Source organism: Bos mutus, chromosome 12 (genome assembly GCF_027580195.1).
Source record: "Bos mutus isolate GX-2022 chromosome 12, NWIPB_WYAK_1.1, whole genome shotgun sequence".
Classification (NCBI taxonomy): domain Eukaryota; kingdom Metazoa; phylum Chordata; class Mammalia; order Artiodactyla; family Bovidae; genus Bos; species Bos mutus.
Genome location: NC_091628.1, coordinates 52,331,206 through 52,353,855, shown reverse-complemented (window position 1 = coordinate 52,353,855; position 22,650 = coordinate 52,331,206). Strand labels below are relative to the sequence as shown.

At 44.1% G+C, this 22,650-nt stretch overlaps 1 protein-coding gene across 9 annotated transcripts in view; it reads left to right on the top strand.

Annotated features, from left to right (window-relative positions):
- The first annotated feature begins 18,800 nt into the window (after positions 1–18,800).
- Positions 18,801–22,650, top strand: part of MYCBP2 (MYC binding protein 2) — a 270,299-nt gene continuing 266,449 nt past the window's right edge. For all 9 annotated transcript variants that reach the window (XR_011466330.1, XM_070380616.1, XM_005891177.3 and 6 more), the window contains exon 1: positions 18,801–19,382. Coding sequence is in view for 8 of the 9 variants with exons in the window: in XM_070380616.1 (XP_070236717.1) it covers positions 19,084–19,382 (299 nt within the window). In the remaining variant the exon portion in view is untranslated. The remainder of the gene's footprint in view (positions 19,383–22,650) is intronic.

Here is a 22,650-nt window from a genome sequence, read left to right as displayed (position 1 = left end):
GATGTGAAGCTAAATTTCTCTCATTCCTCTTTAAAACAGTTAAACAAGGAAAATATTAATGTTTACCTGAACCTATTGTAGCAACAGTGGTTAAGTAATTATGTCTCTTACATCCTTTCTGTGATATACTTCTTGAGGGCCATTCACCCCTTACATGGTGGTAGTGAACAGAGAATCACTCACTATTTCCTGAGCAGAGGCTGAGTGATGATATATAGGACTGTTAATTTGAGACCTTGCTTCTCTTCTATCTTACTAGACCAGAAGCATATCTGTCAACTAGACCAAGAAATAGCACATGTCAACCAGACCAGGAGGGGATAATCTGCCGACTGGTCCAGGAGAGAAGCATCTACTAGACTGGGAGAGTATGACCTGCCTCCTAGACCAGGACAGTGGTATCTGTTTACCAGAACCAGAGGTTTCGTCTATCCAACAGCCAGGAGGGTAGACTTGGCCAACCAGATCAGGAGAGTGACATTTTTCAGAGCTCACAGCAAAAACCTAAAGTGAATTTATTTGGTCTTTATATTTGTCTACTTGCTTTAAAAATCATATTATGGGAAATGCTGATAATCAAAGACCCACTTACGTATTTTGGTATAAAAGTAAAAATATTAGAAAACAAACCCTGCAAAGTAAGGAATTACACTTGTAAGAGCAGGAAGAGGTCACGGGAACAAATGATAGTACTCACAGCTCTACAGAATTTAGTTTCAGATGGTGAATATATCCTAAATACAGTATTTTAAGGAAAGCTAAGGGATAACTGAGGGCTTAGAGAATCTGCCTGGAGCCTGGATTCAATCCCTGCATTGGGAAGATCCCATGGAGAAGGGAATGACTACCTACTCCAGTATTCTTGCCTGGAGAAGGGATAAATACATTTGTGCATGGAGTGACTTCACTAAAAAGTCTAATAATTTTTTTTTCTTGAGAGCATAATATGAGGTGAAGCACTTTGCAATGTCAAATTTAAAATAATTAGGTAAAATTTCACTTTTATTCCCCAAATAATATAGTTGACAAATTTAAAATTTTTTCATAGTAAGTTACATCAATAAAATACAAGAATGTTACTAAAACACATATCTAGACATTCTTAGTAACCTGGTTCAAACTAGAAAATAACAGAATTATTTCTGTTGGAGAAAAGTCATTTTCAAAGATAAATGCTATATATTTTATAAGAATCATACATTTTAATAATTGGAAAAAACACAGAATTTGCTAGTCATTCATTTATTTATATTTCCCATGTTATTGCTCAGAGATTTGAGTTGGTATGAGTCTAGAATACATATTTTGAGCTAACAAAATTTAAATCAAAATAGAAAATTAACATCAAGGAGAAGATAAATATGGAAACCAAAAGGAAATGCCAGAGTATCAGTTCGGTTTACACGGACCAGTGATATTTTTCAACTCAATTACCACACCTCTTTCTCATATAATAGTAAATATTGTGTAACAACTGCTTTACTCTCCTGGTATGAAATAAGTAATAAAAAACCTTACCTTCATATGTACCCAAAAAATGACCTTATATAAAAGAAAACTAAAATGAAAATTTATATTTATATATCCTATGAGTATTTTGGTGTTTTATATACATTTAATGAATAAAATACACATATAAATATGTTTATATGTCACTTTCTAATATTTTATAATTATTTTAATATACTAGAATATATAAATATGCTTAAACTAAAATACTTTCCTTATGTTTACATATATGTAGTGTGTGTATAATATATAGATATATATACACATTAGATATTTATGAACACTTTGGTAAGATTTCACTAGAAGATATAAAGAAGTAATCAGATACGTGAATTTAAATGTTGCCTTACCATGAATATGACAACTACAAAGATAGACTGATGGGGATGTGTTTTTTTGATAACTCAAATATAATGAATAAAATTTCAAAAGAAAAGTTCAAATTTCTCTTGATTTATACTTTTGAAATATATCTGGAAAATTCTTAAAACTAGACAAAAATCACTTAGTGTCTGAGGTAGCTACTCTCTGAAGATGGATGACCCTCAATGTTCTTCTCCTCCCTGAATGGGCAAGCTGCTTCTCACAAGAGGTGGAGTTTCTTTGTCCTCAAATTAAGTCTGGACTGGACCTTAGCAATAGAAAGCAGCCCAAGCGCTGTTCTGGGACTTCTCAGCCCTAGCCTGAAGAGCCCTGGCAGCTTCCACTTGCCACCTTTTGGAACCCAGCTACTCTGAGAGACCAAGCCATGTGAAGACGCCACATGAAGGAGGTCTGAGGTGCTCCACTTGACAGCTCCAGATCAACTCCTACTCAAGTGTTGGGTTTGCCAAAAAGTTTGTTCGGGCTTTTCCTTAAGATGGATGGAAAACCTGAGTGACATTTTGGACCAATCCAGTTCCGGCACTGGGAGCGAGCCATCCTGGATTTTCAAGCCCAGGTGAGCCCACTTGACTGCAGCAACAGTCAAGGTCACCTGGAACAGAATGGCCCAGTTGAGTCCGTCATCCCATAGGATCTTAGGAAATAATACATTTACATTTCTATTGTCTTAAGTCTCTAAGTTCCGGGTTGTTTACAGTACAGCAGTAGATAACTAAAACCACATTTATATGTAAAACTGAATTCCGTTCCAGGGTCAGGTTGCTATAAACAGAAATTTCACCTATTTGAAAATCTACTGGGATGTTTGAAAGTGTTGAAGGAAAGAGAATAGTTCTTTATTATGAGGGACTGTCCTATATAATGCAGGATGTTTATTATCTCTAGCTGCTGCCCTAAATTTAAGTAGTGTTTTGTGGTAATTATCACAACCAAAAACATTTCTACAAATTTTTGAACTGCTGTCTAGGTACTGACTCTGCTAAGAACAACTAACTAAAATAATTATTTGTATAGTGACTACATGATAGATACTGGAAAATGTAGAAATGAAATATAATCCATGCCTTTAAGAGACTCACAGTTTAATTGGCAAGAAATGAATGAAATAAACACAAAATCATAAATATTATGATGGAGATTCTTTCCTGGCCCTGTAGTAGTACAGAGATCTGGTAGTTAAATCAACCTTAGGAAGGGTCAGGGTACGTTTCCTGGAGGAGTTAATTATTAAGCCAAGTTTTGAAGTTATGCCAGGTAGAGAAGAGGGAGAATAGAAACTCAAGCAGAGGAGACAGTCTGTGCAAAGGCACAGCAGGCGGCCCTAGCAGCCATAAAGAGAGTAAGGTGACTGGGGCCAGATGATGATGTATTTTTTATGCCCTGCTGCATCTGGTCCCATCACTTCATGGGAAATAGATGGGGAAACAGTGGAAACAGTGTCAGACTTTATCTTTTTGGGCTCCAAAATCACTGCAGATGGTGACTGCAGCCATGAAAGTAAAAGATGTTTACTCCTTGGAAGAAAAGTTAAGACCAACCTAGATAGCATATTGAAAAGCAGAGACATTACTTTGCCAACAAAGGTCCGTCTAGTCAAGGCTATGGTTTTTCCAGTGGTCATGTATGGATGTGAGAGTTGGACTGTGAAGAAGGCTGAGCGCCGAAGAATTGATGCTTTTGCACTGTGGTGTTGGAGAAGACTCTTGAGAGTCCCTTGGACTGCAAGGAGATCCAACCAGTCCATTCTGAAGATCAGCCCTGGGATTTCTTTGGAAGGAATGATGCTAAAGCTGAAACTCCAGTACTTTGGCCACCTCATGTGAAGAGTTGACTCATTGGAAAAGACTCTGATGCTGGGAGGGATTGGGGGCAGGAAGAAAAGGGGACGACAGAGGATGAGATGGCTGGATGGCATCACTGACTCGATGGATGTGAGTTTGAGTGAACTCCAGGAGCTGGTGATGGACAGGGAGGCCTGGCGTGCTGCGATTCATGGGGTCGCAAAGAGTTGGACATGACTGAGCGACCGAACTGAACTGAAAGAGTCCACTTAAACCTGAAGGCAATTTTGTAATACTAGCTAGAGAAAATATCTTACGTTCACCATACCACTCTCCAGCCTCCCTTGCACCTAGCTTGTGGCCGTATGACGTGTCCTCAGCACTGAGTGTGGGTAAAAGGGATGTAAACCAGCTCCAGGCCTGGCCCTTGATGGCATCCCTTGTTGTTGTTTTTCAGTTGCTAAGTTGTGTCTGACTCTTTGTGACCCTATGGACTGTAGCACGCCAGGCTTCCCTGTCCATCACTATCTCCCAGAGTTTGCTCAAATTCATGTCCATTGAGTTGGTGATGCCACCCAACCATCTCATCCTCTGTTGCCCTCCTCTCCTCCTGCCCTCAATCTTTCCCAGCATTTTCGAATCAGATGGCCAAAGTATTGGAGTTTCAGCTTCAGCATCAGTCCTTTCATTGAATATTCAGGGTTGACTTCTTTTAGAATTTACTGGTTTGATCTCCTTGTAGTCCAAGGGACTCTTAAGAGTCTTCTCCAACACCACAATTCAACAGCATCAATTCTTCAGCGCTCAGCCTTCTTTATAGTCCAACTCTCACATCCATACATGATTACTGGAAAAACCATAGCTTTGACTATACAGACCCTTGCAATCTTCCAATTCATTCATTTTTCTGCTTTGTGTTGGAGGCCACATGGTCCAGATGGCAAAGCTCCAAGATGAAAGGGAGTTAATCTGCCTTGTGTCAAATGTGTGAGGAGTAAGCTTTTATTGTCCTAATTCATCAAAGTTTTAGGAGTACCAATCAGAATTCTTTCAGAAAACACATCACCCCAGATGGTTCAAATGAAGAGACTTCAATGAAGGAAATCTTTTAAGAGGAGTGGGCAGAGTAAGGGAAGAGACATGGGAGGCAGGAAGTTGTTTCATTCCTGGAACTGAAGGGGCAAAGAAAGGAAAAGAGTTATCAGAGCCCTGTGGCTGGTGCCAAGGAGGAGGAGCTGCCCTGCAGGAACTCCACTCGTGAGGCGACACAACTGCTATCAGAAGAAGAGGGAGAGCTGGGAAAAAAATATCCTGAACTACCTCTTTGCCTGTGCTGCATTCTCCTGAGAAGGCTTCCCCATTGGCCAAACCCAATCAGAATGCAGCCTCCAGGGAGCCCAGCTGATGTGGTGCACAGGACCTAGACTCCAGGGGCACAAAGCAGTTCGGTTAAGGGAGGAGAATGGCTCTGTGGGATAAAGAGAATAAGCAGTTCTCAAGGTTTGTCTGTTGTGGCAACTAGCTCTCCTTACGTCAATACGAGATCACTGATGCACCTTCAGCAGGCTTTTAAGATAAGTTTTATTGAAATATAATTACATTCCATAAAATTCAACATTTTCAAGTACACAGCGCAAGAGGTTTTGGAATATTAAAAGTTGTGCAATCGTCCATACTGATTCTAGAGCCATTTCATCACCCCCCTCCACCAAAAGAATTCCATACCCATAAGCAGTCTCTCTCCACCCCTGACTTCTCCAGCCACTGGCAACCACAAATCTACTTTCTATTTCAGTGGATTTGCACATTCTGGATGTTACATATAAATGGAACCACACAATATGTGACCTTTTTTGTGTGGCTTCTTAGCATCATATTTTTAAGGTTCATCCGTTTGGTAGGATATATTCCTTTTTATTGCTGGAAAATATTTTATTGCATATGATACAATTTTTAAAGATGACGGCTGTGTAGGGAAAAGGTTTTGTTGTTATTTAGTGGCTAGGTCATGTCTGACTCTTCATGACCCTATGGATTGTAGCCCACCAGAGACTCCTCTGTCCAGGGGATTTCCCAGGCAAGAATCCTGGAGTGGGTTTGTGAAGTGAAAGTCGCTCAGTCGTGTCCGACTCTTTGCGACCCCATGGACTATACAGTCCATGGAATTCTCCAGGCCAGAATACTAGAGTGGGTAGCCTTTCCCGTCTCCAGGGGATCTTCCCAAACCAGGGATTGAATCCAGGTCTCCCGCATTGCAGGTGGATTCCTTACCAGCTGAACCATAAGGGAAGCCCGGAATGGTTTTGCTGCTGCTGCTGCTGCTAAGTCACTTCAGTCGTGTCCGACTCTGTGCGACCCCAGAGAGGGCAGCCCACCAGGCTCCCCGTCCGTCCCTGGGATTCTCCAGGCAAGAACACTGGAGTGGGTTGCCATTTCCTTCTCCAATGTGAAAAGTCAAAGTGAAGTCGCTCAGTTGTGTCCGACTCTTCGCGACCCCACGGACTGCAGCCTACCAGGCTCCTCCGTCCATGGGATTTTCTAGGCAAAAGTACTGGAGTGGGGTGCCATTGCCTTCTCTGGGAATGGTTTTTGGAGTGAGCCAAAAACTACTGGCAAAGGGATGTGTGTAAGGGGAGTGATTACATTCTCTAAAAACATACTCCCAAATTATTTTCAGAGCAAGAAAGAGAGAAGATAAACAGCACTCTTCATCTCCCATCCTGAAACAGCCTTTGTTCCCTGGATTCTATTTCAATAAATGACACCAAGGTCCACCCAGAGACTGGGAATGACATGAGGATCCTCCATTCCCCTCACCCTTCACGTGAGATCACTTTTTCCTGTGTGTCTTACCTCTTAAGTGGTCCTCTCCCCTCCATGATGACTACCTTTGTTGAGATGCTCAGTGGGTCATGCTAAACTACAACATTAGCTGCCCACCTAATCTCCTTTGTTCCTGGTGCCCAGCTACATCCATCACCAGGCGGAGCAGCCATGACAGAAGATGGATGAGTGGGGGAGGGGCACTGCCTGTCTCACTGCTGAGTCAGGAAGCAGAAACGCAGGGGTGTTTATCGTCTCGCCCTGTCCTCATCCTCCTTTCATCCAGCTGGGAGTTAGGTGCCTTCAGGGAGCATGCCAACTCTTTCCTACAGTGTAATGAGGACTGCCCTGACAGTTTTAAAGCAACTGTTTGGCTAAAACTGCTAACATCTGGGGTTCAGAGAACACAGCTTCTTTGGCTTTACATTAAACTCTGTCCTCTTGCTTAGCCATTATTATAATAAAGGGGAATTTAAGTCACTTGATGCAAACTACACCTCAGGGAGGGGACATAACCACGGTCCAGACAGCAACCTTCCATTGACTTCTGAGCCCAAGGCTCAGAGAGGGCTCAGCTGTGAGTTGTCAGCAGACAACACTTCTGACCAGAAATAAGAGACTCAGTTCTGAAAGGGCATCAGTCTGGGCAAGAACCCTATAGCAGCCAAGATGGTCCACCTCGAGCACTGGCAACCTGCTCCAGTATTCTTGCCTGGAGAATCCCATGGACAGAGGAGACTGGTGGGCTACAGTCCATTGGGTTGCAAAGAGTCAGACATGACTGAGCATCTGAGCCAATGGATATTTTATTGGTTTCCTTTTGTTGCTGTCACAGACTTACTGGGTTAAAAAAGACCAAATTTATCTTACATTTTCAGAGGTCAGAAGCCATAAAAACCAAGGTGTCAGCAGGGCTATACTCCTCCTGGAGGCTCCAGGGAAGGATTAGTTTCCTCTGTTTTTCCAGCCTCCAGAGGTCATATATATTTCCTGGCTCACAGTCCTCCTTCCACCACCAAAGCCAGCAGCAGAGCATCTTCAGATTTCTTTTCTCTTTTCTGCTTCTGCCATCATCTCTCCTCTGACCCTGCTTCCACAGACACAGTGCCTTCTCTCACTCTGAGCCTCTTGCCTCCCCCTTGTAAGCACCCTTGTGATTCTATTGGTTCCACCTGGATAATCCAGAGAGCTCTTCTCATCTGAGGATCTTTAATTCAATCACATCTGCAACACCCCTTTTGCCTGGTGTGCATGTGTGAGTGCTAAATCGCTTCAGTCAGAGTCAGACTCTTTGTGACCCCATGGACTGCAGCCAGCCAAGCTCCTCCGTCCATGGGGTTTTCCTGGCAAGAGTACTGGAGTGGGTTGCCACGCCCTCCTCCAGGAGATCTTCCTGACCCAGGGATCAAACCCACATCTCCTGTGTCTCCTGCATTGGCAGGCAGGTTCTTTACCACTACCGTCATGTGGGATGCCTTTTGCCAGGTAAGGTAACAGGTAAGGTAACATTCACAGACTTTGAGGATTATAATGTGGACAATTTTGGTGGGAGGAGTCATTATTCAATCTAACACAGACATATACTATAAAGTGGACACCCTGGGCTGAGACAATGCTTTTCAGTGTCTCATATCCGGGAAATAGAACTCCCTAAGCCTTCAGATTCGGAGAAGGCAATGGCACCCCACTCCAGTACTCTTGCCTGGAAAAATCCCATGGATGGAGGAGCCTGGTAGGCTGCAGTCCATGGGGTCACAAAGAGTCAGACATGATTGAGCGACTTCCCTTTCACTTTTCACTTTCATGCACTGGAGAAGGAAATGGCAACCCACTCCAGTGTTCTTGCCTGGAGAATCCCAAGGACAGAGGAGCCTGGTGGGCTTCCATCTGTGGGGTCGCACAGAGTCGGACACGACTGAAGCAACTTAGGAGGAGGAAGCCTTCAGATGAGGATGCTGGCCAATATGGGTAGGGAATGCAATGTTTGTGTAGTTGCTCAGTTGTGTCTGACACTTTTGAGACCTATGGGTGGTAGTCCATCAGGCTCCTTTGTCCATGGGATTTTCCCAGTAAGAATACTTGAGCAGGTTGCCATTTCCTTCTCCAGGAGATCCTCCCTACCCAGGGATTAAACCCAAGTCTCCTGTATTGCCAGAGAAGGCAATGGCACACCATTCCAGTACTCTTGCCTGGAAAATCCATGGACGGAGGAGCCTGGTAGGCTGCAGTCCATGGGGTCACTAAAAGTCGGGCACGACTAAGCGACTTCACTTTCACTTTTCACTTTCATGCATTGGAGAAGGAAATGGCAACCCACTCCAGTGTTCTTGCCTGGAGAATCCCAGGGGCGGGGAAGTCTGGTGGGCTGCCATCTATGGGGTCGAATAGAGTCAGACATGACTGAAGCAACTTAGCAGCAGCAGCAGCAGCTCCTGTATTGCAGGTGGATTCTTTAACACTGACTCACCAGGGAAGTCCCAGGGAATGCAAGTCCATATCAAAATATGCATCAGTCCCAGGTGAATCACTGACCCTTCCAGGGTGGAATGTGATCAAATATCCAGCAAGTGGCTGGCTCGTTTCCTTGAGGAACTATGCTTCATTTTGCTGGCAGATTGCACATTCTGCATTAGCAGTAGCTAGATCAGCATTGTTAAGGGAAAGCCCTCCCTGTAAGGTCCATGCATAACCTCCATCCTTGCCACCCACACATAGCCTCCATCTCTGCACCATGGCTATCCTGTCCATGTGCCCTCTGTGCCCCTATTGGGTGGACAAAAATAGAAGCTGATACCAACTGGAGGAGTCATTCTATCTCAGTGGTCATGGTGGGACATTCTCTTATGGGCATCACCATGTGATTCAAAGAAAGTCACACTTTGTGTTCACTCCCACAGATCTGTTCACATGCCTCTTCCATAGATCTTCTTCTGCTCAATATTCCAATCTTTCTTCTTCCAGGCCCTTACCAAATGGCCAAGCCACCTGCTACAACCCATGGATCTTACATATTCTTACTTCAGGCCATTTACATGCAAAATGGATGACTATGCTCAATGCATGAAGTTTGAATCACTGAGAGGATTTTGCCTCATTATATTTATCAGATCATAGACAAGCAGCAGTTCCTGTCAACTTGCACCTACTTACCAAGTCATCTTATGCCTGCACCAAGCTCAACCTTCTTCCTCTTCTACATCAGTCATAAGGGCCCTTCCAATCCCATGCAGCCACATGTGAGCTTAGACGCAGGTACCAGTGCAAGAAGGATTGATGACATCTAGCCACACAATCAGGCAGCTTTTTTGCTCTCTGGCCCTGTTCACACCCAATCCTCAGTATATTAACTCCATTTTATCAGAGGTTTTTCTTGGGCCCCCTGGATCTTATAAGTTGGTGGATTCAGCAAAACCTAGCTCCTGCTGGGCAGTTCTAGCCACCTGACATCTCATGATGAGGTGCTCTTCCCATTTTCCTGGCCCACACAGTGTGCCAGGAGCTATTTTCAGTAGTTTATGATTTTTATTCTAAAGGTCATGTGGCCATGCTCTTCTTTGTTATTCTCCCATTGAAACTTTCCATTCATTGCATTGCATCTTTCCCCGCCACTAATACATTAATATCATACATGCTGTCATGCTGTGTAGTCCAAGAAGCAGAAGTCCTTGCCCCACACTTAAAAGATGGTGCAGAGCACTTTCCTGTTCTGGGCACCACTTAAAGCTGGCAGCCATCTGTGTCATTCACAAAATGTGTCAGAGCAATATTCTCAATCAAATACACCTGCAGAACTCAGAGAAGCCTAGCAGATCTTGTCCCTCCTTTGTGGTAGCAAGTGTAAGGAGTAAGGTGTGACAGCCTACCCTATACTTTGTAGCAGGCATCTGGCATGCCTCAGACCACTGAACCCCTAACTCAACATTTCATTGTCCTTCTGCAGTGCAATGTTATCACATACTTACTGGCTTAAAATGACACATATTATCATGGCTTGGCTCTATCTTCTGCAATCAAGGTGTCCTCTGGGGCTATAGTCTCATGAGACTCAGCTGGGAGAGGAACCACTCTCACACTCATACATTTTTTTGGCAGAATTAGGTTTCTTGTAGGCTGCCGGACTGAAGAACTAAGTCTTTGTTGGCTGTTGATCAGAACATGCCATCAGCTCCCTGCGATGTGGCCCTCTCCATACAGTGGCTCACAATATGGTAGCTAGCTTCTTCAAAGTCAGCAAAAAAAGAAAGGGTCCCAGAAAGATGGGAGTTGTGATATTATGTAACCTAGTCACACATATGTACGCCCTGTCACTGTGCCGTATCCTATTGGTTAGAAAGAATTTGCAGGTCCAAACACAAGAGGAGAGGTTCATACAAGGGCAGGGGTATTAGGAGACAGAGATCATGGTGTCACTTTAGAAACCATCCACTACAGATGGGGTCCTCATTGTCATCTAACCAGTGGGTGACCCAGCTCCCAAATCCCGTTTTAGAGTCTGCATCTTCAGCCCACTATCCACACTAACCGACAAGTCAGGCTCCCTAAGAAACAGACTCAGAGAAGGAAACTTGCATGTCGAAAGTTTATCATAAAGTCCTTTAAACAATACTGCCTGTGAATGAGTGAGAAAAGCAGGTGAGAAAGAGAAATTGATGCAGGGCAGTTGGAACAAAGGCCTTAGTTACTGGAGAGATGTGAGCTAGCGCGGCTCTTCAAAGTCATCCTGAAGTATGGTCAGAGGGCCAGGGCTTTGTACACCTCATTGAGCAGTGAACTGATGGGGGCTCCCTCTGTGGAGGGGCTGGAAGCTTGGAATCCTGGACAACTCTCTAAGACCAAGGGCAACTTACAGAAGGGGCTTAGCTGTGAGCAGCTAGTGGTCAATGCTCCCAGCAGCTGGGGGAATAAGTGCCTCAGACCTGGAGGATATCTGGGAGGCACAGCACTGCAGAAATCGTTAATAAACCTGAAGGCATGACATAAAACACTGCAGTGAACTTTTTGATGTTTGACTTGCATAAAGCAAGAAAGGTTTTTTTTTATCATAAAAATAACTTTGTTCAGTGGCTCCACATATCAAGGATGATGTCAGTGATGCCCTTGGCATTTATCTCATATGTCTTAGCTCACAGCTACAAATATCAACTATACTGACCATCTTTGAGGTGGAAAGAGAGAGACCACAGAGCAAGTATCAGCAGATTCTCCTTCATCCTGCCGGCCTGAATTGTGCCCCAAAGCCAATCTTAGATGTAGGAGAGTCTCCCAGGGAGAATACTTCTTCTTCTTCTTCTTTTTTTTTTTTCTGTCTCTAAAGTAGAGGCAGGAATGGAAGAAGGGGATTTGGAATGGGTACAGTGAGTCAGTCAGTATCATTCTCAAAGTAGGTTCCTGTTTTGCTAATTGAGGTCAGATCTACAAGCTTTAAAGATGAGATGAAAGACGATGACATGTCATCATTTGGCTAAGGAGCCAATTCAGGTCTATTATGTAGATGGGAGACTATCCGCCTCACTTGGAGTCCAATCAGGAAAACAAACAAGTGCATGCCAGGTCTTTCAGAGAGGGGACTGAATATGGAGGACTAATTGCAATGGTACTGAAGGAGCTGAAAAGCCAAAGGAGGGATAGAGACATCTCAAGGAGTAATATCAGCAGGAAACTACTATAATCCCTGGCGATGGAGATCCCAGAGGAGGAGAAACTGTTACCAGATTCCAGGAGCCAGGGCTGCCCAGTGTGAATTGGTTGTACAACAGAGGGTAGCTGGCTGGAGCTGGATCATGGAAGGAGAAGCTGGAACCACAGAAGTGCTATTGCTCCAAAATGGAAAGAGCAATGAGGGTGGGGGATGGGAGAGGCACAGTTTCTCCTCCTTCCCACTTTCCAATCACCCATCTCATCCCACAGGCTTAACCTAATTTGAAGCTAGCTGAAACAGAGCCTGGAAAATGAAGTTTGCAGGAATAAGCTCAAGAGCAAACAAGAAAATTACTGGTACCTCATTCCACCTGCCCAGTGATATGGATGTTAGGACTACCTGCAAGGAAGCCACATCTTTTCTTGGGAAGCTGTGTTGTCTTTGCTCCACCACATAAATAAATAATCTAGTTCTCAACATTCGATATTATACAGATATGATTATTTTGTCTGAACTGAAACAGTATTACTGACCACAAATTAATTTAGGAAAAGCAGAACAATTTTTCATGAAGTATATGTTCTAAAACTTTTTAAACTGTGTCTGGCCCAGTTGCAAGACAAATTTGACATGATAAAGAAGAAGCAAAATATTTTTAAGAGAATTATTTATGAAGAGCTAGTAAATCAACTCCTTTTTACTTTCAAAATATAAAAGTCAAACTATTGATCAAAACAGGAAGTTGAACTGGGTGGGGCTGATTTTGATGTTAATTACAGATAAATTAACAAGAGAATGTGAGCCATGGGTGATTTATAATTTTTGACCCTGGAAGTGCCACCAGCCACTTGAGAAGGAACTATAATCTTTTGATTATTAGATGTCAAAAATATAGCCATCAGTTAAAATTCCAGAAACTCAATTAATGAAAATAAGCAATATATTTTGTGAAGTAACAAATCATCCAAGAACAGAGTATTTTAGGGAAATGAATAGTCTTTAGATTCAATTCTTCTTGTCATGTCACGATATAGTAAATCTGTACTTGTGGATAGGACTCTGTGAGGAAACAACTCAAACTGTGTAACTGTTCTGTCACTTCCTCTAGCACAAGATCAGGATACACCTCAAACAGAGCACCACACATGATAATAATAGTTATTGCCTGCCAGACAATGTGCTTAGCAAGTCCTTCATACATGTTATTTAAATTAATCCTCAAAGAAGCTAATGAACTAGGTGTTATTATTACTCTTATTTTACTGATGAGAAAACAGCCTCAGGGAGGCTAAATGTCTTTAAAATAAGAGCTTAGTATAATCAGTTTAGAGTCATTTAGATATATCCTGATATCTGGATTAGCCAAGAACCCTATTAAAAATAATATAGTTCAAGGAAAATTTGACATTGTAAAATTGCTATTCTATAGAAAAACTTCAATAGTCCTTTAGGGTTTGAGGAATATGATTTAATATTAAACTATTTAACCTTAGTAATAAAGATCAACCTAATAATTTATAAACTATATTGAAGTTTTCAAGACATTTCTCTCAGAGTTATACTTCATATGAATTTCTGTATCAGTTGTGACAGCTTCCTCTGGGCTAAAACAAATCACAAGGAGATTTTTTTAAACTGTGATTTGCATTCAGATATATATTAGTGAATTTACATACTTCAAAGAATATTTTTACTAATCAATATTTTAGAAACATTTTTCAGGGATGAAAATTTAACTCAGGGCCCCTAGAATCTAGATATTTTTATTTGTAGGAAAATTTGGACATAAAATTTGTATCTTTTAAAACTAATATGAATCAAAAGGTAAAAGCATTAACTCTTCATGACTACAAATTACTGATCCTTCTTCCAAGGCTCTAAAAGTAGTTGTTTAAAGTAATAAGTCAGTGTATTTAGGGGATCTAATATGTGATTTTTGTTTAAAAGAATTCCAATCACCATGCTGACTTATATTTAGTTTACAGTATTAAATTATATGAAATATATTTCATTTTAAAGTGCAATATGGTCATATTTGTCCAGAATGCAGAATTCTGTGGTCTTTAGAAAGTGGCTACTGAAGAGTGAAGAATTTCTGGAGTATTTTTGCCTTCCAAATTGTTCTCAGCTACTAAGCTTGTTTTAAGATGCTCTGAGCCACCAATCTTGGTTTTTACATGCATTATCGTACAAATCCAGGAAACAAACTCAGATTCTTGACATTGACCACATTTCCAGCAGTCTTGATGTTTCTGATTATATACATGCTTCCTGTGTTTGAAATCTTGTGTAGCATTAATACAATATTAACCTTTTAAATAAAACTAACAATATCAATCAGTGTCCTCTTACATACACTTTATGGTTTATGCTTGTTATTTACTACATTGGCATTTATAGCTTCCTTTAAAAGATCTACTTAAAGATAGAGTACAAAAGATGTAAATCCGGTAAGAGTTCAGAAAATTGTAGTCCCAGGTTTGTAATGTCAGGTGGAAAAGAGCGACAAACTCTGTCATAGGGATAAAAGATGAAGCCATGGTCTTCTACGATCACAGAGAGGAGAGATGTTTTCGAGAAATGAGCATGATATCTACCACAAAGACTATAAAAAAAATACTATGCATGTGTTTCACTAATAAAATGGGAAAAGTCAGGATTTGCCTTAGTGCAATGTTCTTTGAGGGTGACTGTGCCCTGAACTCCTGTCTGGCCAGTTCTGACACCCAACCCGCCCAATGCCCCCTCCACGCCTCTACCCTTCCTCCTAACACGATTGCACACACACGCCCAGCCCGGCCAGAAGATAAAGCTAAGATGGCAGCACGGAAAGTACTAGAGCCCGGCTCAATGGGTCTGGAAAAACAATAGCAAAGCCCTCTATATGTTTTTTTCATTCTGCACATTTTCTTGAATAGTGAGAGCTCCCCCCACCCCGCCTCCGCCTTCCCAACACAGGGCTTTCGATAGTAGTGCGAACAGTAACTGGCGTGAGGGGACACTTGCTTTTGTACATTTTGAGAAATCCACGTCTCTCGTTTGCATTGGTGCTTCAGGTGACCCTCGAGACTTCCCTTGGGTGGGGTTGGGGACACCCTCCCTTTCAGGTCCCCTGGACAGTGGAGTCAAGGGTGAGTCCAAATGCCCTTTCCCTCCCGGCTGGCGCCCTATTCCCCGCCAACCCCAAGGGAGCCTTCCAAGCTGCCTAGCTGCCAGGGCAGGGAGTAGCAAGTTGCAGTGACCCGGGAGCGCACAATGCGGAATCAGGAAGAAGAGGAGAAAAAACGCTGCACTGGCTATCAATTTAGGGTAGAGCGGCCGCTACCGCTGCCGTGGGAGGAAAAGCTGCCAACCGCAACAGAAACGCCACCCTCGGATACCTAAGTGAGCATGTGTGCGACTCTGCGCACGCCTAGTGGCGCCGCTCAGTGACAACGGGATTCTTTAAAAATTATCCAGCTACCGGGTTTTGTGTGTACCCAGAAGGCTCGGGAAGGGGCCTGTCTGGGACCGAAGGGTTCTGTAAGGACCCAAGGGAAATTAAGGAACGGGTAAGGGGGAACTCGGAGACAGATGCTCCAGGTCAGTCTCCACTAGCTCTAAATGGACAGTGAGTGCACAGGCCACCTGAGCCTGAGCTGCAAATAGTTCTCTCTGCCAGCAACATTTGTTCATTCACATATTCATTCATTGAACCAATGTCTATTTCCCTGCTGCTTAGGGCTAGCGTCTGTGCTAGGAGGTGGGGATGAACTGGGGAAACAGACACAAGCATCATTCCAGTCCTTATGGAAAAGTCTAGTGTGTTCTGCTTTGTGTGTAACCATTTGTGAAAAGCCACCTGACAAGGTGAAGTCCTCCCACAATCTCCTGCAGTATTATTTTGACCTTGTTTCAAAGGATGCAAGTGAAAGTCACTCAGTCCTGTCCAACTCTTTGTGACCCCATGGACTGTGGAATTCTCCAGGCCAGAATACTGGAGTGGGTTGCCATTCCCTTCTCCAGAGGATCTTCCCAACCCAGGGATCGAACCCAGGTCTCCCACACTGCAGGGGGATTCTTTACCAGCTGAGCCACAAGGGAAGCCCAAGAATACCTGGAATGGGTAGCTTATCCTGTCTCCAGGGAATCTTCCCAACCCAGGAATCGAACCAGGGTCTCTTGCGTTGCAAGCAGATTTTTTAGCAGCTGAGCTACTAGGGAGGCCCCTTCAGAGGATGAAACTTGCCCGAAGACATACAAATAGCAGAGTCAGAACCCAAACTTTCCCGTGCCAGAGCCTTTTGGCTATCTCTCTGGCTCTTGCAACATTAGCCCTTAGAGCCGCTAGGAGTTCGACCTTTAACTCCACCAGCATTTAGCTGCCTCTGTTGTGTCTTGGCTCTCATCCCAGGGTTGGTAGTGGGGTGGGGGGATGGGAAGAGAGGATGGGAGAGGGGAGCAAGGAGCAGGACAGGCCGTTTCTGTTCAACACAGGTGGATAACCATGGTGGAGCATCAGCACAGGGAATTTCACCTAACAAATAACTGCTGGATATCTACCATTCGCAAGGTTCTAGACCAGGTGCTAAGGAAGACATCAAGATAAACAAAAAACTCTGAAGGAGCTTATAAGATAGCTAAGGCAGCAAGATAAATACAAGATCTGTACAACAGAGCTACTCACATGACAAAAATACTATGATTTCTCATGCCTGTCCTTTGTCCTATGGCTTTATTATCCCACTTCTACTTATTTTTTTAAAATCAAAATGATATCCATTTATTATTCAAAGCCCCAGATAAAAAGGAATCCTTTAGCACTGTCTCCCCATAAAAACCAGAATTATTTTAATTTCTCCACTGCTTGCTTGTACTTCTCCAAACAGTAAACAGGGCTTGATTTTTTTTTTTTTTTCCTGCTAAAGAAGAACATTCAAAGAGGCTTAAGAGGCAGTAAGTACATAAAAGATATGTATACTTATGTGCTCAGTCATATTCGACTCCTTGTGACCCTTTGGACTGTAGCCCACCAGGCTGCTCTGTCCATGGGATTTCCATGGAGTGGGTTGCCATTTCCTTCTCCAGGGGGTCTTCGGGTCCCAGAGATTGACCCTGCGTCTCCTGTGTCTCCCGTTGAGCCACTGGGGAAACCAAAAGCACTGGGATATAAGACTTAAAAATGATTTCGTTGAGACTATGCAGTTAAGCAAACTCTTCGATGCATGATACAGGATGCTCGGGGCTGGTGCACTGGGATGACCCAGAGGGATGGTATGGGGAGGGAGGTGAGAGAGGGGTTCAGGATGGGGAACACATGTACATCCGTGGCGGATTCATGTTAATGTATGGCAAAACCAATAATGTAAAATAATTAGCATCCAATTAAAATAAATATATATTAAAAAACCAAAAGGATAAAATTTAATAGGAATCAGGGTGCTTTGGCACATATATTTCTAGAGCATTTACTTGGAAGAAGTTAGTAGAATAACTCTGAGAAGGCGATGGCACCCCACTCCAGTACTCTTGCCTGGAAAATCCCATGGACGGAGGAGCCTGGTAGGCTGCAGTCCATGGGGTCGCTAAGAGTCAGACACGACTGAGCGACTTCACTTTCACTTTTCACTTTCATGCATTGGAGAAGGAAATGGCAACGCACTCCAGTGTTCTTGCCTGGAGAATCCCAGGGACGGGGGAGCCTGGTGGGTTGCCGTCTCTGGGGTCGCACAGAGTCGGACACGACTGAAGCGACTTAGCAGCAGCAGCAGCAGCAGCAGTAGAATAACTGGGAAGAGGGGACTCAGCAAATATTACACTTATAGATAACACTGATAAGATCTTTGGTAGATATGACATTTGCTTATGTTACACAGTCTGTCACAGTTGTAGTTTCAGGTCATATTCAAGAATTATCTTTAGTAAGTCTGGGCTGAGAAAGATAAGCTATGAAGTTTCCACTGTCAAGAGATGAGTGCCCCCCTCTTAGGGTGAATGTGGAGTTAAAGAAAGAATATTTGAGAGAAGCACTACTGCATTAAGACTTAGCTCGGATATAAATGTTAAGAACAAGAACTTGGGAAAGACTTTGGCTTGTGAATACTCTCCTACCTGGGAGTTATAATTTCACAGAAAAAAAAAAAAAAGAGGGTGCACCAAATTACTACCTGTCTTTGGTAAGTAAAAGCTATTTTTAACAGACTTAAATCCTAGTGACAAAAAACCCAAACTAAGACCACCAAAGATACTTCTAATTCGGCTGGCCTCCTTTGCCTTGAATTCTGACTTCAATCAGCACCATTCACAGTAAATCTTCCCGCTGGCAGCGCACACTTTGGGGAAAGGGAAAAGGAATACAGAACGATCATCCTCCGGCGGCGGGCACCGGGTCTGTCTTTCAGATCCCAGTTCTCCCACCTGGATGGAACCCAGGTACCTGAAGCCGACAGGCTGGAGCTGACAGCCTCCCCAGCACTTTCCTGATTCTTCCTCAAGCTGCTAGTAAAACCCGGAGAAGTGGATTTTTCCCCGATCCCGCAAGCCTCTCCGGCCCCACACCCAATGCCCGGAGGCGGAGGCAGTGGCGGCGGAGAGGGGGTGGGGCGGGAACGGGGGGCCGGAGGGACTGAGCGTGCGCGAGGAGTGGCGCATGCCCAGGACGGCCGGCCGCTTCCCATTGCGGGTGGCTCCGGCGGTGGCAGCGGAGGCGGCGGCGGGTGCAGCGGCGGCACCGCCTCCTCCTCACACTCCCGGGGTGGCGGGGTTAGATGAGCGGCCCCAGTAGTGGCGAGGGCGGCGCGGGGGGGAGGAGGAGAAGAAGGAGGAGAAGGAGGAGGTCGCTGTCTTTGTAGTCTCAGCTGCTGCGGGAGCGAGAGGCCGCCGCCGGAGCCGTCGTCGTTGGAAAAGGGCTGTGTGTGCGCGCGCGTGTCTGCCTGCCCGGCCCGCGGGGACGAGGCGGCGGCGAGGAGGATGATGTGCGCAGCTACCGCCTCTCCCGCCGCCGCCTCCTCGGGGCCCGGCGGAGACGGATTCTTCCCGGCCGCTACCATCTCTTCCTCCCCGGCGCCGGGGGCGCTGTTCATGCCGCTTCCCGAGGGCTCCTTGGCGGCCGCGGGGCTGGGGCTGGGGTTGCCGGCCCCGGACTCCCGGGGTCACTACCAGCTGCTCCTGTCAGGCCGGGCCCTGGCCGACCGCTACCGGAGGATTTACACAGCTGCGCTCAGTGACAGGGACCAGGGGGGCAGCAGCGCTGGACACCCGGCCTCCAGGTGCGTCTCCGGGTGCCCTTCCTTGCGCCACATGCTGCATGTGCGCCCGTGTGTGTGTGTCAGTGTCAGTGTGTGTGTCTGTCTACATACGTGTTTATCGAGCTGTCTTTCAGCCAGTACTGGATGCTAGATGGTAGAAGCACTTACTGAGAAAGGAGGGTGCGGTGGGAGCAGTTTCTGCTCTTTTAAGTGTGTGTGACTGTCTTTGTTGGGGGGCGAGGGAGGGTGGAAGCGGGGAGCGTGCAGTGCTAGAAAAGGTGATGGTGCGGGTCGGTTAGGACACGTGTCTGTGTATTGTTGAAACAGGAGGAGGGCTGAGCAGAGGGTCATGCACGAAGAGAATTTGCAGGAGCGATGAGGGAACTGGCGTGTCCAGTGTCTTTGCCGCAATGGTATTTGCACGTATTTCTCACCCCCCGCCCCTCCCCCATTCCCTCAGGACATTCCATCCTCACCTTTCCGCCTCCCTTAAAAAAAAAAATCTGCCTTTCACCAAGGGAAGCAATGGTATCCGGTTAAGGATAATGTCATATATATAGGATGAGTTTAGGATAAGACAGGGGATTTCAGTTTACGAGATACATGCGAAAGGGATACAGATGGAGGTTTTCCCTGGATGTGAAAGGTGTCTGATGCAGATTTCTAGAGCTGTACTTTGATAACTAGACCTCTGGGTCCTCTGGAGACGTGGTTACAGCAGCTCTCGTGGTCTGCTGTCCCATCGGCCATTTCCCTTCATCTTCTGTTCTATTTCCTCAGTGACTTTTCGGCCTTAGACTAGAGGGGGTTTTGTAGGGGGAAAAGGGGAAACCTGAAAAACTTCAAAAGGTGACAGCTGGTGTAGTGATCAGCTGCCACCAACTAGAACATTTGAGTAGCTCCTAGGATTTCTTTCAAGACTGGGTGCACCTACAGCTAGCTCCCTTGGTGGAGGAGATGTGAAATCACTTTCATTTTCTTTTTCTTAAAATGTATGTGTCTTTTTGCTTAAGGCTCTCCTATTTTCCTGTCCATGCCTTTACATGCCACATACCTTGAAGCATGGTGACTGACTTGTTTCACCAGCTTGGCTTTGGCAGTGGTAATTGCGAGCTGGCTTCATCTTTTTTTCCCCCTCACACCTTCTTGCAGTACATAGGGAAAGCATAGGAGGGTTTTTGTCGAACAAGTTACAGAGTTCACTGTAGTTTTTGAATGTGCAGTTTGTTCGGTAATAACCAGATGCTATTTTCTCTCATATGAGAGGGGCTAGGCTGTGAGTCAGGTATTTGTGGTTGACCAGTGTGTATTGTGGCTCCTGCCCACCGCAGAGAGTTGTAAAGATAGAGCTTCACTTTTTCTGGGTAAACATTTCTTCTGGTCTGTATTATTGTTTACAGGATTGGGACTTGAGTAGGTTTATCATACTGATATAAATGTGTATAACTAACTACCCTTTGCTATCTAAATTGAAGGCCACAATGTCACAAGTCTGTTTCTTGCTAATGTTTTTGAAAATAGCACAAAACCTCAATGGACAGTTTGCTCTGATAATTAGGTGTAATTTTGAGCTGTGAGTCTTTTAATTATGCCACTCTAGGTGTATCTTTACAAACCCCTTTTAAAGAATTTGAATTTATTTCATATGTTGTTTCCAGACTTACGCAATAATTTGTGACTGGCATGTTCCCTGTTTTAGCTTTCTACTACTGTATTTGTGCAGTAATACTGTTTCTGTGTATTTAGAACTGTATAAACAGTTTTAGGCAAAATTAATATAGATTAACCACGTATATAAAGTGTATGAATGATTTTTAGTCTTTGGTTTATTTTTGTACAAGCTGTCAATTAAAATCAGTGAAGAATTAGTTCACGTACTGTATTTCAAGAAGTACTCACGAAACAAGCCTTAAGTTTATGAAATTGCCTTCCAGTGCTTGTTCAGAACATTATTTTAGTTCACATTATTTTTTCTAAGTCATGGCCGGCAACTATTCTTTATTGAGGATTTGCTTAAGAATTCAGTCACATTTCATACTAAATATTAATGGGGAAAGTGGAGCTGGAATTTAGGTTCTGAATGAATGATATAATTATTGGTACGGGGCACTAGTTGAGACAGAGGAAAAGGTGAAATGTTTCAGAGACAAAGAATGGAGCAAGAATAGAACATGAAGTTCTAGTGAAAATCAAGTTTAAAGGTGTGAGAGAAGGGAGACAGTGAAGTAAGGTCAAAAAAGATTTTAAAAAATTAAGAGAACTGTGGCAGAGCAGCACCTCTGGTTGGACTGAAAGTCCTCAGCAGGGTTAAATGTTGAAGAAAGTGAGGATACTATCCAGGCCACTGGTGACTTTTGAGGAAGTGGTCAAGGTGTGTTTGTAAGAGAGGTGTGGTTAAGGAGTCTATGGGATACTTTGGGGTAATAGCCAAATGTGGACTTCACTTTCACTTTCATGCATTGGAGAAGGAAATGGCAACCCACTCCAGTGTTCTTGCCTGGAGAATCCCAGGGACGGGGGAGCCTGGTGGGCTTCCGTCTGTGGGGTCACACAGAGTCGGACACGACTGAAGTGACTTAGCAGCAGTAGCAGCAGCAGGGCTGAGGGAAGGTTATTTGAGTGTGGGAGGGTAGGTGGGAAATGCTCAGTAAGTGGAGAAGGAGAAATTAAAGAAGTGAGAGAGGGGATAATCCTTGGGGGGAGGTCTAAGGGAGATCTTGGGGACAGATTTAACACGACAGGTGAAGAGGTTAGCCACTAAAAATGTTAGGAGCTGGTCATCCTTTAATATAGAATTGGAGGAGGTACATATTTATAAATCTAAAGACCAGGAGTTTATTAAGAACTGTACCTTTTTTATTTTGGTCATCCTAATGTGTAGCAGAAGTTTTGGCATCTGTTCTGTAAATATCCAGTACCTGCTTTGTGCCAGGCATTGTTTGAGGCACTGAAGATGTAGCAGTGAGCAAGATAGACAAGGTCTCTATCCTCTTTGGAATTTTTATTCTAGCAGGGAGAAGTAAGCAACTGATCATTTTAGGTTGTGATAAATAGCCGTGGAGGAAATAAAACCAATTTCATGTGACGGACAATTTGTAGTTGAAGGTGATATATTAGGTAGGGTGATCAGGACGGGTCAGGGTTAGTTGACATTTAAGTTGAGTCATAATGATTGGAAGGCAGACCTAGAGGAATAATGTTTTAGGAAAGTACAATCTCTGGTGCAGAAACAAGGTTGTATTCAAGGAACAAAACAAGGCAAGTGTGTTATCAGTCAGTGTTGAATACA